This window comes from Hyla sarda, chromosome 5, assembly GCF_029499605.1.
Source record: "Hyla sarda isolate aHylSar1 chromosome 5, aHylSar1.hap1, whole genome shotgun sequence".
NCBI lineage: Eukaryota > Metazoa > Chordata > Amphibia > Anura > Hylidae > Hyla > Hyla sarda.
This window is the reverse complement of record NC_079193.1, coordinates 290,200,785-290,218,183: the sequence shown is the minus strand read 5'-3', so window position 1 is coordinate 290,218,183 and position 17,399 is coordinate 290,200,785. Positions and strand designations below refer to the sequence as shown.

Genomic DNA, 17,399 nt, shown 5'->3' with positions numbered 1-17,399 from the left:
CATGGGATGCAACTTTTCGGCTAACAAGCCTTTGTCAAGCATAGTGAGACAGTATTATACAACAATCTTAAATAGGTGACCAAAGAACATGATTGGTGGAGGCACATCTGTGTATCATTAGTGCATCAGCAGGGGGAAAACCCACTGGCGACCATTGGTTAAAAAAGAGACCACGTGACATAACATTGTCAAAAAAACACAAACATATTGATATCTCATGTGACAACACTCTTATATGATGGTCAGTTGACATACCGCAACGCAGGGGGCTCCATTGGATAGGGGATGAGATATCTTATTGCGGGGTTCTGCATTGGGACCCCCCCGCGCAATCCTGTGCCGGGTGCTGCTTCAGTATGGGAAACGCTGGGTTTCCCAGACTGGAGCAGCACGTAATGCTACGCCCCCTTGCAACTACTTGCCACCACCCCTCCATTCACGTCTAATGGAGGGGGCATGACAGCCATGGAGTGGCATGATGTCACATCTCTTTCTCGAAAACCCAGCGTTGGAGCAGCACCCGGCACAAAATGTCAGGTACTACACAGAGATCGCGGGGAGTCCCAGTGGCAGGATCGCCACAGTCGGACATCTTATCCCCTATCCTTTAGATAAGGGACTTCACCTATTGCAGTCACCTATATGTTGCTCCCAGAATTTGGAAATCCTAGTGGAATTACAAATAATTTGGCAATGTCACAGAGCATTTCATCCAGTTAGGGGATATTTAACGTGATAAAGGGGCAGGTTGATCAATGGGCCATGATTTCTTTTTTTGTTTTTGAGCACACATGACATAATGTTTAGTTAATGATTTGGATCACGAATTACTGAAAAACAAACAGCAAATCCCCTATTGCTTTTGGAGTTTTGTTTTTCCAGCATTCACCGTACTGTCTAAATTACATGATGACTTTATTCTGCTGGTTTAAATTACAGTGATTCAATAAAAACACAATTGTAGAAAATAACATATATTTGTGTCAGGGCATTGAAAGACCGGTGTGTGATGGCTTATTTGTTTTTACAGTTTTTAGTACCACATATTCTGGGCTGTGTATAACTATTTGGTCAGCATTTATTTAGGTATTTATTGATTAATTAATTTATTTTTTGTTTGTGAAGCAGCTTGAATAAAATAACAGAAATGTGAGCTTTTGTATTCTGTATAGTCTGTATAGTCAGGGATACTGCGCCTACCCCACAGACATCTTATCCCCTATCCAAAGAACAGATAAGATGTCTAATCACGGGGTCCCGCCACTGGGACCTCCCATGATCTCCGTGCCACACCTGATATTCTAAACAATATGTTTAGAATGCTGGGTTTCTGTGGCCGGAGACATGACGTCACGCCACATCCCCTCATGACGTCACACCGCACTCCCTCCATTCATGTTTATGGGTGGGGGCATGACAGCCATCAGACACCTTATGGATAGGGGATAAGATGTCTGTGAGCGGAGTACCCCTTTAAGGTCTGAACCACAGATAAGTTTTTGCATGGAAAAGTTCTGCAGTATTTAAATAAAATTTGTTTAAACGTTATCTACCCTGTATCGACTGTAATGCGCAGAAAATGTAACATGCACGCTGAATTTTTGACCCCATATGCGGATACCATTACAGTCTCATTGATCTAAACTTTTCACATGTTGTCCAGACATGTCAAAAGTTTAGATCATACCAGGTCCCAGTCCTGAGACCCACTGCGATTTTTAATTACACACGCGTTAAGCACATGGTAGCACACTTCATTCCCTGGCTGGTTTCATTATAGTTAAAGGGGTACTACCGTGCTGACAACTTATCCCCTATCTAAAGGATAGGGGATAAGTTGCCTGATCGCGCGGGGTCCCGCCGAGATCTCGCACGCAGCACCCCGCTCTCATCTGGCCCCGGAGCGAACATCGCTCAGGGTCTGATGACTGCCGATCATGGGGCCGGAGTATCGTGACGTCACAGCTCCGACCCCATGTGATGTCACGCTCCGCCCCCTCAATGTAAGTCTATGGCAGGGGGCGAGACAGCTGTCTCGCCCCTGCCATAGACTTGCATTGAGGGGGCGGGGCGGGACATCACACGGGGGCGGAGCTGTGACGTCACGATCACCGACCCCGTCATCAGACCCAGAGCGGATGTTCGCTCCGGGGCCTGATGAGAGCGGGGTGCTGCGTGCAAGATCGCGGGGGTCCCCAGCAGCAGGACCGCGAGCGATCAGGCAACTTATCCCCTGTCCTTTAGATTGGGGATAAGTTGTCAGCACGGTAGTACCCCTTTAAGTATAGTTAAGACTGCAGGGGAGTCAGTCAGCTGGCCAGTTGAGGAGTAAAGCAAACTACCGTGCCCTTCACTTTGCTATTACTCATGATAGCAGCCGGTTTCAGGACTGAGACATGATGCGATCTTAACTTTTGACATGTCTGGAAGACATGTCAAAAGTATCCATAAATGGGAGTAACTCTTTAAACTGATTAGGCCCTCATTAGGCCCTCTTTCTGGCCTAATGAAGAAGTACCTGGCGGTATGAAACATCTGTCGCCTGTCCATGCTTTACACTCTGTTATCTTGTCTACCCGTCACACTACTATGTCTATCTGAGTTTGCATTAAATAAAGAAAATTTGAATAGGAAAATCTGGTAAGTGCTTCATCTACCTTTCTTATTGTGCTGTTACATATTAATTATGGTACAAGGCATGTACACCAGTTTGTGGGGCAAATTGTACCAGAAATCTGGTGTATTTGCAATAGTAAATGTTCCCCATTGTTTATATGCTGTATTTGAGCCTTTGTTATTCCCTCCCTGTGAAACACTTTTTTTTATAGCAGATTCTGGTTTTATAGGATTTTACTGAGGCTTGGTTAGCATATTCTGTTCCGCACTGAAGCTGTAGGGGTATGTTGACAAATATACCTTGTTGGCTCTAATAACTCATCTGGTGATTTTAAGGGAATGTGATGATAGAAAAAGCTGAGACGCAGGGACCTCGTACCGCTTTAGGAATACAGCACAAAGCTGACTTTCTCTCCATTCTTCAGACAAGAAAGGACTTAACCTGCTTAGGCAGTCAATGTGGAAGGGGAGAATATAAAGTACGATTGTGCAGTGTTATTATCCCTGTGCTAGCTCTCCAATCCTTCACGGCAATAAGGCAGCTATTGTTCTGTAATCCAGGCTGCCAGAAGACATAGCTTTCGTAAGCAATAAAAAAAAATAAAAAATAGAAGAGCAGTACAGACTCTCTAGGCCCTGTGTGATTGTCAGGGGGTTGGCTAAGACAAAATATGACATATTCTCATAGATTAAACCTCCTCCGAGAATTATGGCCTCTTGCTTGCATTAGCTCACGCGATCCCAGATACATAATACTAAGCCTTGCTCAAAGCAGATGAGTTACATATCAAAATGATCGTTTCTCAAGATGAGCAAATGAGAAACACATGAAAAAATGTTCATGGTTTTTCAGGATTGTCAGAATAGCTAAATCTCAATTCACAAGGTATTCCAGTGATGTGTCTTGTCCAGACCTCTTGTTTATCTAGGGCAGTGTTTTCCAACCAGTGTGCCTCCAGCTATTTCAAAACTTCAACTCTCAACATGCCTGGACAGCTGTTTGGGGTGTCCCAGCACCAGTAGCTGTCCCATGGTTTTGGACATTCTCGGGCAGCTTGGCGGCACAGGATGTTGGGCCCATTAAAGTTCTCTTGTTGGAATAATTATGCATTTATTATAATATCAGAATAATATATTTTTCTAAATTAATTTCATTATGTGTGGTGGCCCAGTACAGGAGTTGTCCTCCTTTACACCTGTCTGTCCTGTGTGGCGGATTCTCTTTCAGTGTTCCCCTGGGTCCACATCCCTCCTACAGATTCTAAAGTGTTAATAATGTCTTATGTTATATGCTGGTTACTCTTTTGACATATTTGTGCCTTTAAATAGTGTTGTCAGGACCTCTGTAACCAAGGACGGTGCAAGTGAACAAGTGACTTGTTGGTGACCTATGGGATTGCTCCAAATTGCTCCCATATATAGCTGGGAGGAGCTAGCCTAGTCAGTCTAGACATTAGTGCATGCTGAGGTACAGTCAAGTGAAGACCTGATAGTTGTCTGGTGTTCCTGAGGGAGACCAAGGCCTAATCATGCAGCCACACATCTACTACCAGTAACCCCTGCAGGTGAAAGTCAAAGCCTGGTAAGCACAAATACAGGGGAGAAGTCTAGTCAAGATAGTCAAGTACAAGTCCCAGCAAGCCAACAAGCTCCCTAAAGTTTACTGAGCATCTCCTTGGGCCTGAACTGAGCTGTAAAGACTTTAACATCTTTCTGCCTCAGTAAAGTGCCGTTGTTCCATATCCTTGCATTGGAGTAATTATTTTCCCCGCACCTGGCCCATGAACCAGCGGTCATTCCTTGGGTGGTGTAGAGGATAACCACGCCCTGGCGTCACGAAAAACAAAGGGTTAATGCCATCTGCCCTAAGGGTTAATTCCATCTGCCCTTCCAATACTCTCAACATATATGTTTTCCATGTAATTGGGCCTTTAAGGGTGTTACCCATGAGACCCTGCAGTGAACCCCATGTGACCCTGCCTGTCAATGAGACCCCAAAATCTCCCCTGTATAGTAAGGTGCAGGGGAGGAGTTAGTCAGTCTAGTTCCATCCAGGCTCCTGAGCAACAGCTTAGCTCAGGTGTGCTGTGTGTCGTGCGCTCTGATAGGCCTACTACAAGTCTAATCTCTCAAATACCGTATATACTCGAGTATAAGCCGAGTTTTTCAGCACGATTTTTCGTGCTGAAAACACCCCCCTCGGCTTATACTCGAGTGAACTCCCCCACCCGCAGTGGTCTTCAACCTGCGGACTTCCAGAGGTTTCAAAACTACAACTCCCAGCAAGCCAGGGCAGCCATCGGCTGTCCGGGCTTGCTGGGAGTTGTAGTTTTGAAACCTCCGGAGGTCCGCAGGTTGAAGACCACTGCGGCCTTCAACATCATCCAGCCCCCTCTCACCCCCTTTAGTTCTGAGTACTCACCTCCGCTCGGCGCTGGTCCGGTCCTGCAGGGCTGTCCGGTAAGGAGGTGGTCCGGTGAGGAGGTGGTCCGGGCTGCTATCTTCACCGGGGAGGCCTCTTCTAAGCGCTTCGGGCCCGGCCTCAGAATAGTCACGTTGCCTTGACAACGACGCAGATGCGTCGTTGTTAAGGCAACGGCTCTATTCCGGGCCGGAAGCGCGGAGAAGAGGCGCCCCCGGTGAAGATAGCAGCCCGGACCACCTCCTCACCGGACCACCTCCTTACCGAACAGCCCTGCAGGACCGGACCAGCGCCGAGCGGAGGTGAGTACTCAGAACTAAAGGGGGTGAGAGGGGGCTGGATGATGTTGAAGGCCGCAGTGGTCTTCAACCTGCGGACCTCCGGAGGTTTCAAAACTACAACTCCCAGCAAGCCCGGACAGCCGATGGCTGCCCGGGCTTGCTGGGAGTTGTAGTTTTGAAACCTCTGGAGGTCCGCATGTTGAAGGCCGCAGTGGTCTTCAACCTGCGGACCTCCGGAGGTTTCAAAACTACAACTCCCAGCAAGCCCGGACAGCCGATGGCTGCCCGGGCTTGCTGGGAGTTGTAGTTTTGAAACCTCTGGAGGTCCGCATGTTGAAGGCCGCAGTGGTCTTCAACCTGCGGACCTCCGGAGGTTTCAAAACTACAACTCCCAGCAAGCCCGGACAGCCGATGGCTGCCCGGGCTTGCTGGGAGTTGTAGTTTTGAAACCTCTGGAGGTCCGCAGGTTGAAGACCACTGAGGGCAAATGATGAGAAGAGGATGATGAAGGGGGGGGGGGGGGGATGATGAAGGGGGGTGGGGATGATGAAGGGGGGGGGGTGTGGGATGATTACAAGGGGATGATGAAGGGGGGATGTGTGGGATGTGTGGGATGATGACAAGGGGATGATGAAGGGGGGATGTGTGGGATGATAAGGGGATGTGTGGGATGATGACAAGGGGATGATGAAGGGGGGATGTGTGGGATAAGGGGATGTGTGGGATGATGACAAGGGGATGATGAAGGGGGGATGTGTGGGATGATGACAAGGGGATGTGTGGGATGATGACAAGGGGATGATGAAGGGGGGATGTGTGGGATGATAAGGGGATGTGTGGGATGATGACAAGGGGATGATGAAGGGGGGATGTGTGGGATGATGACAAGGGGATGATGAGGATGTTAATGACGGGTCTGGATGATGACAGGGGGGGATGAGGTATTTCCCACCCTAGGCTTATACTCGAGTCAATAACTTTTCCTGGGATTTTGGGTTGAAATTAGGGGTCTCGGCTTATACTCGGGTCGGCTTATACTCGAGTATATACGGTAGTCATCCTGCAAGTGTTACTCGCTACGAGGAAATTCATGCCTCTGCAGAACGTTCTTCAGTACCTTGGCAGGACCCAAGTAACCAGGATATAATCTACAGTCTCAAGTCAGTATAATTCCGTCCGGTGAAAGCACCACAAGTCTCAGCAAGGCAAAAGGGCTCCCAAGGGGTTACTCTGCACGCTGACACCCAGGCTAGCTGTATGTGTAATACAATCTTTACCAGCTCAGTAAAGACAGTTATCCGTAACCTGACTTCAGTGTGTTCATTTACTCCCCAGGTCAGGCCCAGGAGAAGCTGCCTCCAACCTTGGACCCTGTAAAGGACAATGGGGACTTGGCGTCACGACGTGAACATGTATTTCTTACTAGCACCCCATGGCTACCACATGTTGCCTGTCCGGGCATGCTGGAAGTTTTGCAACAGCTGGATGCATCCTGGTTGGAAACACTGGCCTAAGCTTTTCCTGCATTGGTCTTCTGAGCCAGTTTCTCCTGTAGCTCCTAGAGGAAATGGTTCTGTAGTAGACTAGTTGTTATAGGGTATTCACCTGAGCACATTTACTAAGTATGTGCGGCATTATTCATCTTGACAATATATGGTGGGTACCATCTAGTTAGTGTATGCCAAATTTATTTTGGCACTTTATTGTATTAGATATAAAATAGCATTGTATTTTGACACTACATGACATATAATATAATTGTCGCAAAATTGTCGCAACTGCGACTACACGATTTTTCGTGCGACATTTTGACTGGAAAGCGAGCAAAGCAAGTTTTCCAAAAATTAACTACGTAGTAATCATTTTAAAATGGACTACGGGTAGTCAGGTATTTATTAACTGCGACAGTCGCAACTGCGCAAAAAAAAAGTTGCAACAGGGTGAAAAATTGACTAAATTTACTCCAACTCAAACATGGAGCAGAAAAAGCTACTACCAAAGTAAAAAAGGAAAAATTGCTTACGTGAAAGAAAATCATCAACAGGCGGAAACCAGTTGATAAATACGTCACACATAAGCAAAAAAAAAAGTAAGGAAAAAATTACTAAAAAAAAGAATACATAAGCAAACATTGATAAATGTCCCTCATTGTGCTTATTATTCAAGATGCTGTATAACATATTTTATAATACAATTCATCCAGATGCAACATGCACCATGTATACTCAGTATGTACTGGACAATGTTTTCTGCTATTTATCTTTACCCTGGGCACTATATGCATTATTTATCTGGGCAGTGCTTAAGGTGTACATATGTAAATAATTCTTCATCAGTACCTTCTACCTATGCTAGGCCTCATTTATAAGATAGGGGTACTTAAAGGGGTACTCCGGTGGGAAAAAAAAATGTTTAAATCAACTGGTGCCAGAAAGTTAAACAGATTTGTAAATTAATTCTATTAAACAATCTTAATCCTTCCAGTAATTATTAGCTGCTGAATACTACATAGGAAATGATTTTCTTTTTGGAACACAGTGCTCTCTGTTGACATCACGAGCACAATGCTCTCTGCTGACATCTCTGTCCATTTTAGGAACTGTCCAGAGCAGCATATGATTGCTATGGGGATTATCTCCTGCTCTGGGCAGTTCTTAAAATGGACAGAGATGTCAGCAGAGAGCACTGTGGTCGTGATTTAGCAGAGAGCTCTGTGTTCCAAAAAGAAAATCATTTCCTATGTAGTATTCAGCAGCTAATAAGTACTGGAAGATTTTTTAATAGAAGTAATTTACAAATCTGTTAATCTTTCTGGCACCAGTTGATTTAAAAAAAAAAAAAGTTTTCCACCGGAGTACCCCTTTAAATGCATCCTGCTAAGTCTTTTGTGAGGTCACATCTTGTGACATTAATGTCTTCCTGTGTGTTTGTAAATCCACCATCACATAATCCTGCATACTGTACACCACTGCAAGTTAAAGCTGATTATGAAACAGGGACTGACCTACCTGTCAGACACTTGGGCACTGCCCGAGGGTCTGGGCCAGAGAAAGGGCCCGCCGCCATACCTATGGTGACGTTGTGGTGCAGGCAATCAAACAGATCTGCCTGCCACTACCTCAATAACTCTGCAAAAAAATGGTTAAGCGAAGCTGGCAGTTTCTGCTTTACCATTATCATTCATAGGCAGGAGACACTTCAGTCCTGAAGCCTATGAGCAGCCGGAACGCACAGGCAGGTGCAATGATATGACGTCATCACACCTACCCGGGAATTAAGTGCCCTCGGCTCACAGGCTGTGGGACTAAAGGGCCTGCTGCCTATGAGAGAAGAGGAGATCTGTTTAGCGTTAGAGCCCGGACTAGGTGACTTGAGTCGCAGCTGGGAGAAGTCATCATGGTTGTCTATGTCAGATGGAAAAGAAAATGGAAAGAGGGCAACTCCGATCAGAGAAGACATCATCTGTGAGTTACCCAATGTAACAGTACTACATAGGTCCTGCTGTCTGTATAAGAGATAACTACTATCTACTGCTATATAGTTGCTGTAAGGAGGGGGGTATTGGTTATTTTGGTCTTTGTATAGTTCTTTTAGCAAGTGTGGGACTGTATTATGCTGCATATGCTGTTGTATATACATTATTTTGGGCATGGCTTATAGGTACAGTTTTCATGATAAAGTAATTTTCAGGAGGTGAATACTAAGGGGGGGGGGGGGGGGGGTTGGGGTTTCCACCCCTATTATGAAATACACACTCTTCTAAATATACTTGGGAAAAAAAGGAAAGATCCAGATATAAAATGTTTTAAATGTATGATACAATATTGTTTTTCACTAATATGAAATCATTTGAGAATCTTTGCTTTCTGTTTTGCTTACCTGTTTCAACTCCCATTCAAGATGATCCCCTCTTCCATCATGTCCTATCCTGATCTTGTAAAGTTTTCCAATATCTGGTATTTTCACCTGAAAAGGCATAATGTGTAAGATAACTTAATATTCAGAATACTTTACGCAGAAATAAAGTTTGCTGTAAAATTGCCTCAATGTTTCCCTATAAGGGGAAAAGTTGCAGGCAGAGACTTATCCTACTCAGAAGCATTGAATTGTGTGAAGGCCATGATATTTGAAAATGTTTCATTATTGTACTATTACATATTATTTAAAGATCAGAAGGTTTTATCTATGACCAATATGCATAAATACATGAGATTCATAGCGTTTAATTTTTTTTAGACCCTAAGCATGAATTTTATGGAGTCCATCAAGTGAGTATTACCTTGGTTAGACAATAAATGAAATTTAGTTTAGGGTAGGGTCCCATGTAGTGTATACGCTGCTTATTTTGCTGCATATTTTGCTGCATATTTTCTGCAGCTGATTTTGCTACCTATTGACTTCAATGGGTAGAAAAATATGCAGCAGCAAATATGCAGCAAAATACACAGCGTATACGCTATATGGGACCCTACCCTTAGAATATTTCTGTTTTATACTGGTGAATGGGAGATTCCCCATCCAAAGATCATCCAAAGAGTTTGTGAAGTTGCATAATGTGGTGTCGGGTGAGGGTAATGTGTGAATTAACCTTTTCGTGATGCCAGGGCACGGTTGACCTATACACCACCCAACATAGACCATCTTCTCCTGTGCCAGGCACAGGGGCAAATAATTATTACGATGCAAGGTTATGGATAACTGGCTTTACTGAGGATGGAAAGGTGGTACAATCTGTTGCTGCTCAGATTAGCATGAAGGAGATACAGGGTGAACTTTGAGAAGCTTATCAGCTTGCTGGGTAGTTTATTGTGCTGTATGTGAATGACTTGACTTGTATGCTACCCTTGCTAGACTTTAGTTACTTGGACTTGACTAACTTGACTGACTTGACTTGAATTGATCCCTGGACTTTAGTGCTTATCTCAAGGCTTTGACTTTCACGTGGGTACTGGGGTTAACTGGTAGTAGTCACGTGGTTGCTGGACTAGGCCTTAGGCCTCCTTCAGAATCACCTCAAAGACTCCTCAGACCTCTCTCAACTGTACCTCAGATAGAACACAGCTCTCCTGAACTCTGTTTATTTTGGAACAATTTAGAGGGGTCCCATTGGCCAGATAAGTCACCTGGTTCCCCTTTGCATACTCCCCTAACAACAATGTCCATGACAACAGGATCTTTAAAGTAACAGGTGCATAGAAAATACCAATACATTAACCACTGCATAACATTGCATTATACTTGTGAAATATAGAGTCCTGAGGAGTGTGGGCCCAAGACAGCCATTGAAGCAGCATCTGCCACACATGATGGGCAGGAGTACAGAAGAGCACTTTATTCTGTACTGGGTCACCACAATGATACTGGGAGGAATGCCAAAGATTGTTTGTTCTGGTGACTGGTGAAGGACACTGTGCACAGACCAGTATTATCTTGTAACATGCTTCTATGTAATGCCGTGTATGCCGCTCAAAGTTTGCCACCTCCATTGTGGTGGGTTCTTTAAGGCAGTCTAAAGTTTACAAGAACATCTTTTGTACTAATATATCACAACAGTTATGTAAAACAGAGCTAAAGGGAAAAAGAAAAGATATGAGTTAGAGTCATTTCTGCATATTGACTTACTATGAATTCATCTTCTTGTCTAGCCCGAAAGAGATAGTTGTTATTGCCTTTTCCAAGAGTGATAGGACCTGTGGACCCTTTGCTTCCATACACCCAAAGGGTTACAGTGGCTGACGTTCCAGCACTTCCAGTCAATATGGACACTTTCCAGTCATTTGCTGAATATTGAGAGGACTTCTGAATTTCAGCATCTAGTACAATATAAGTTTGATAAATAATATAGATATAATTTGCTATTAACACTAACATACAAATATGAAGTACAGTATGTTTAATTTGAGTTTACGAATGAAAGGGTGATGCAAGTATAATACAGCAGCACACTGCTAGCACAAAGATATATGTATAACTAGAAGAGTACCTGACATTGCCTGGTCTATCTACATAAACCTACATAAACCTTTAAGGAGAGGGAAAAAAAAAACATTTAAGCTCTTGTCCTCTCCATATCTTGACATTGTATCCCAACATCATATCGCAACGTTGTATCCCAACCTCATATCCTGTCCTAATATCCCAACCCCATATCCCAACTTCATATCCCATCCTCATATCCTTTCCTTATATGCCAACTTCATATCCCATCCTCATATGCCAACCTCATATCCTGACTTTGTATCCCAACCTTATATCCTATCCATATTTACTTTTCTTAGGTGGGGCTGAGATGTGATGAAGATATTGTAGGCCAAAAATAAAAGGGGACATTGCTTTGTGGGGGTGTGGCTTGTGGGATGAGTGTGGCTTGCAAGTCAGACATTCACCTGGAGATGCGGTACTGTGATGAAGAGATTGTGGTTAAAGGGCCTGTGATGTGGATGTGACGTATCAGGTGAAAATGGTGTTTTCGGCTTTAAAAAAAAAAAAAAGGCCAAATATAGAAGAGGCGTGGCTTACTGGAAGGGTGTAGTTTGCATGAGGTAAGTGGCTTGCAAGCTGGATCGACAAACTCACCAGGAGAGGAAGAGCGGAGCTTGTAGAGTAAGGTACCAAAAGTCTCATAGACTTGCATGGGACAATAAACTGAAAACCCAGACCTTTGCCACGATCTTCTGTACGGGGGCCCCAGCTCGGCCTTGGCTCTGCTAGAACGCGTTTCGTACCCAGCAGATCAGCTGGTCAAAATACCACCCCTATTCATCTCTATGGGAGAGGCAGAGACAAAGAAATTCTGTGTCTCCGCCTCTCCCATAGAGATGAATGGAGGGGCGTGTTTGTACCAGCTGATCTGCTGTGTGTGAAACGTCACACACAGCAGTTCAGCCGGGGCCAAGTCAGGACCCGTACAGGAGATTGCAGGGGGTCCAAGAGGTCAGATCCCTACAATTATACATTTATCCCCTTTCCTATATTACAATTTTAAATTGCAATAGTGCTATAGAGAAAGGATAGAGGTTCTTTGCTTACCATATGGCCAAATAGTGTGTTACATCCCACCACGATAAAATGACCTAATTTTAGGATAGACCTACACTATAGACATACCTCTCTAAGGCTAGCCCTAAGCCTACAGTTTCTGAGCACGTGAGAACCAGCTACTCCCTTTTAAAATCATCATGTCACACTATACATATATTGAGGTGCTAGCAGTGTGATGCCTTTCTTCTTTGCATTTGTATTTCAGCCACAGCAGCAGGCACCTGTATACTTATATTTATAGTAGTTGTGTGTGATGTGTTGACCATTTAAAAATAAAAAAAATGTTTGTCATGTATTATCAGCATGTTGCATTAAAGGGGTACAGTAATTCACAAATCTGTTTAACTTTCTGGCACCAGTTGATTTAAAAAAAAAAGTTTTTCACCGGAGTACCCCTTTAAGCAAAAACACTTTATAGTTTAATTCTAAGGATAATTTCACACTGAGTAATTCAAGAGGAATTTACTTGAGTAATTCCTCTTGAATTCTCCTCTTAGAAATAATTAACATCTGCTTTGCCATTGACTTCAATGCATTTTACTCAGCACTGTTCACATTGCGTAAATTCCGCTTGCTCCGCTTGCGTAAGTTCCGCTAGAGCATGTTCATTCTTCTTGCAGAATACGCTAGCAGAAGCCAATGGTAAAAATGTCTCCGTTTGAAATTGTTTCTGCACAGAATTTGCCCGAAATTCGCTCTGAATTGGCGCAAATTCATGCGGAAATACTGCATGAAAAAAAAAATGAATAAAAAGGTGAATTCCAATTTTTGACACAAAATTCGCACAAATTTTGCATGAAAAGACACGTAAATTCTGCAGCAGAATTTTTATGTGAGGATTCCTCTCCTATTCCTCAGTGTGAACGCACCCTAAAAAGTTTATAAAGCTTTGCCTATAAGAAAATATTGAGTATGAAATCCACATAATCCCTATGAGGAGCACAACTCTAAGGCTAAGTTTCCACTTGTTTTTTTGTGTGCGTTTTTCCCCAAAAAACGCCAAAGCAGCCTCCATGGCATTTTTTCATTGAAAAAACACTGCGGCCAGATGTTAGCTGTAAATTAATGAGGAATTGCTAAATAATTTTTCCACTTTGCGTTTTTCAGTTTGGCTTTTTTTTTTTAATCCTTTTGGCAGTATGTTGAGCCTCTGGCGTTTTTTCCCCTGAAATCATGGCGGTTTTCTCCCATAGAAGTCTAAGGGAGTGAAAAAACACCAAGAAAAACGACATATGGGTTTTAACTTTGGCGTTTTTGCTGGTGGTTTTTATTCTTTTTTTGGCTTTAGCGATCCAAAAAAGTGGTGGAGATACCTTTTTCAATAAAATTTCGTAGGGTACCACAGTGGCATACCAAGGGGGGGTGGGGAGGGCGGCAGGGGGGGGTGCCCGCCCCAGGTGCCACTCACAAGGGGGTGCCATGATGGAGTCACCCCCCCCCCCCCATCCAGGGAAGGGGGGGGGGTTAAGTCTGCGACCTAGACCTATGGGTAAGGGTGGGGGGGCTAACTCTGCTGCCTATACCTTTGGGGAAGGGGGTTAACTCTGCTGCCTATACCTACAGGGAAGGGGGGGTTAACTCTGTTGCCTATACCTGCAGGGAAGGGGGGGGTTAACTCTGCTACCTATACCTTTGGGGAAGGGGGTGCTACCTAACTTTATACCTGTATGCCTAACTACTTAGCCTGGTATGTAGGTATCTAACTACCTACATACCCACCTTTTTAACCCTGTATGTTTCAATACACATGTGTGTCACTTTATTAATTAAACACAATTAGTGTTTATCTTAATGTATTTATTGCACTATATTGTGTAAAAACTTTGCTTATGTATTTTTCACAATTTTGTATTTTGTAATTTATGTTTAGGGATTTTTTTGAAATGTTTACACTATGCATTTGCACTTTATTCATTGATTGATTTTGCACATTGTTTAGTACCATTTGTAATTGGTACTCTTATAAAGATATGGTTAGCACTGGTTGTGTGATGCTTGAGAAAGGTCAGGTTGAGCTGACTGAAACGTCGCTGCTGTATTGACACCTTATATGGAATAAACACCTATTTTTTTCATGAATTTTGGTGCTGTGGACAAGATTTTTTTTACTACCTACATACCCAGCTACTTAACTATGTACACACCTGGCCTTCATAGATGGCTTCAAACTACCTAGCAAGCCCTCTACCTACCTGGCTTGTCACCTACCTACATATCTGGCTTCCTGATCTACCTACCTAGTTACCTATTTACCTGGCCACCTACCTACCTGCCCTTTTACTGTGCAGGACACCAAGGAGGGCATTATTACAGTTTATGGGTCTATAGATGGAAAGATTTTGTAGAGGACAGGAGGACATTGGAAAAATTCTGAGTCTGACATGTTTGTCCTGCAGATGTTAAGAGATCCACATGGCGGTCTTATCCGGACGGAGAAGAAAAGAAAAGAGGATGCCATTGATCAGAAAATACATAATTGTGAGTCCCAAAATGTAACTGTAATCACTTATATAGTGTACAGATCCTGTGTACAGCTGTTATCTACCACCATATGGTCCTGTATATAATCACTTAAATTGTATACAGATCCTTTATAGTATACTGGTCTGTGTATAGTGGTTTTATTCAGTACAGTATGGGGGTATTATCCAGCTATTGTGTGGTGGTATATATTTACTCCTTGTATACCAGTATTATTGGTCATGGAAATTTACCTACATTAAAGTGTTTCTTGCATATCAAAATTTTAGTTTATTGTGTGTGGGATTTGGGTGGAATAGAAGCGTGGCAGAAGATTGACGAGCTGCAGAGCCTAGCAGGGGCCCTTGCCTATTTTTGGTCCGGGGTCTCCGAGTGTTGTCACTCCACACCTGCCCCCATCCACTACTGCACCCCGACTGTTCCATGATGGGAGTAGTAGTAAGTGTACTAATTGACAGATCGTCCTGGGTGTCACTTCTGACACCTGTTGCGATCCTCCTGTATAATGTTTAGATGCAATCATCCTGCATAATGTATAGATACGTCCGGCTGCTCTATGGTCCCATGCACTGCCGTATATATACACCTATTCATTTTTCTCCAGAGAGCTGTGATTGGCCAGATGGTTCCAGCCAATTACAACTGTCTGTGGGAAATATGAATAGGTGTATATATACGTCAGTGCAGGGGACCATAGAAGAGCGGCCGCAGCATCTATACATTATACAGGAGGATCGCAACAGGTGTCAAAAGTGACACTCGGGGCGATCTGTCAATTAGTACAGGTACTACTACTCCCTTCATGGAACAGTGTGTTCCATGCTGGGAGTAGTACTACCTAAAAAATGTAAAAAAATAAATAAAAAAAGTGAAAAACACACACACACACACTACTATTTTTATTATTGTCGGCTATATTTTTAGAGCCCTGCCCACCCCACATAAATTGATCCCTGTTTAAAAATAATGAAAATGTCATTATAAAAAATAAACTTTTGTTAAATAAATTTTTTCCATCACAACTGCATACTTTTTTTTTTTTTGTAACCAACAAATTTTGAGGGCAAGAAAGAAGCGCTCGCTGGCCTCAGTTACTCATGAAATGTCCCGATTGTTGCTTGCACGCCAGCGAGCGCATCTTTTTAGCCCTCAGGAAGGCGGCTCTCAGTGGCCAGGAACGGACAGCCCCAGGAGGGCATAAATATGTTCTGAAGACGCCGCGCTGAGCCTGCTATCTGCAACATCATTGCACCGGGTGAATGTTTTGTTCCATGTCCTGTATACTGTACTTTCTGTACTAAGTGAACAAGTCTTTAGATAAATTGGACCTATAAAATGCAATCCCTGTGAAAGTGTAATTTGCCAAGATGTACAACGTATGAAATGTTTTTGTATCTGACAATGCCCATTTAAAGAGGTCCTGTGTCCAACCACAAAAAATTTAGATTTTACTGTCTATATACTATAGCTTAGGGTACCCTGATCACACACACTTTTCTTTTTTCTTTTTTTTTACAGTTTCTTTATATTTTCTTTCATTTCTGAGATATGTGGGTTTATAGTTTATCTTAATTTAATTATTATTATTGTTAATAATAATAATTTTAATAATGATCTGTACTAAAAATACATAAAATACATTATTATTATTATTAGTAGTAGTAGTAGTAGTATTAATAATAATAATAATGATAATAATAATAATAAACTGTGTGGTCATAAAGGGAGGGAGGGCTGGCCAACTCTAGGAGTCTCTACACAAATAGACTAGTACCTAGGTTATTCAGTCATATCATATTGTTACTGGTGTCTTAGCTATTGGATAAAATCTGACCATGCCCAGTGGGATACTGAGGACACTGACACTGCTTGTTTTCTGCTACTACTATTGTTTGCTGTTCCTAGACAGTTGAGAAGTGCCCCAGAATGATCTTTTTTGCCTGACTGGTACCATGGAAATATGATCGCACTAGCAGCACTTTATCACACATTTAATATGTGTATTGATTTTTGTCAATTTTTATGACCTATTTATAAGAACATTTGCTGCGATTGCGGCTGTTGGTATGATTGACACCATTGTTTTCCAAACAGTGTGCCTCCAGCTGTTTCAAAACCACAACTTCCAACATGGCTGGACAGCCTTCGGCTGTCCAGGCATGCTGGGAGTTGCAGTTTTGCAACAGCTGTAGACACACTGTTTGGAAAACACTGATTTACACATAAGGATTTCAACCTCCCACACTTGCATCCATCACATTTCTTGAAAACATGCCCTTAAGAAGGACTAAAGTGTTGGTGTGACCATCAAAATGCCTGTTGTTGTTTGCACAGAATTCCCTTTTTCTGCAGAGAAAACATTTCATTGGGACAATATAGTCTTCTATCCAGTTTATGAATGTGTCGGGTATGGTTAAAGGGGTATTCCAGTAAAAAAAAAATAAAAATCATATCAACTGGCTCCAGAAAGTTAAACAGATTTGTAAATTACTTCAATTAAAAAAAATCTTAATCCTTCCAGTACTTATCAGCTGCTGAAGTTGAGTTGTTATTTTCTG

At 43.0% G+C, this 17,399-nt stretch overlaps 1 protein-coding gene across 1 annotated transcript in view; it reads right to left on the bottom strand.

The window, feature by feature from the left end:
- Positions 1-17,399, bottom strand: part of RP1 (RP1 axonemal microtubule associated) — a 284,608-nt gene that overhangs the window by 127,068 nt on the left and 140,141 nt on the right. The window contains exons 18-19 of the mRNA XM_056521929.1: positions 10,942-11,132; positions 9,199-9,285 (exon numbers count right to left, since the gene is read on the bottom strand). Coding sequence (XP_056377904.1) covers positions 9,199-9,285; positions 10,942-11,132 — 278 coding nt within the window. The remainder of the gene's footprint in view (positions 1-9,198; positions 9,286-10,941; positions 11,133-17,399) is intronic.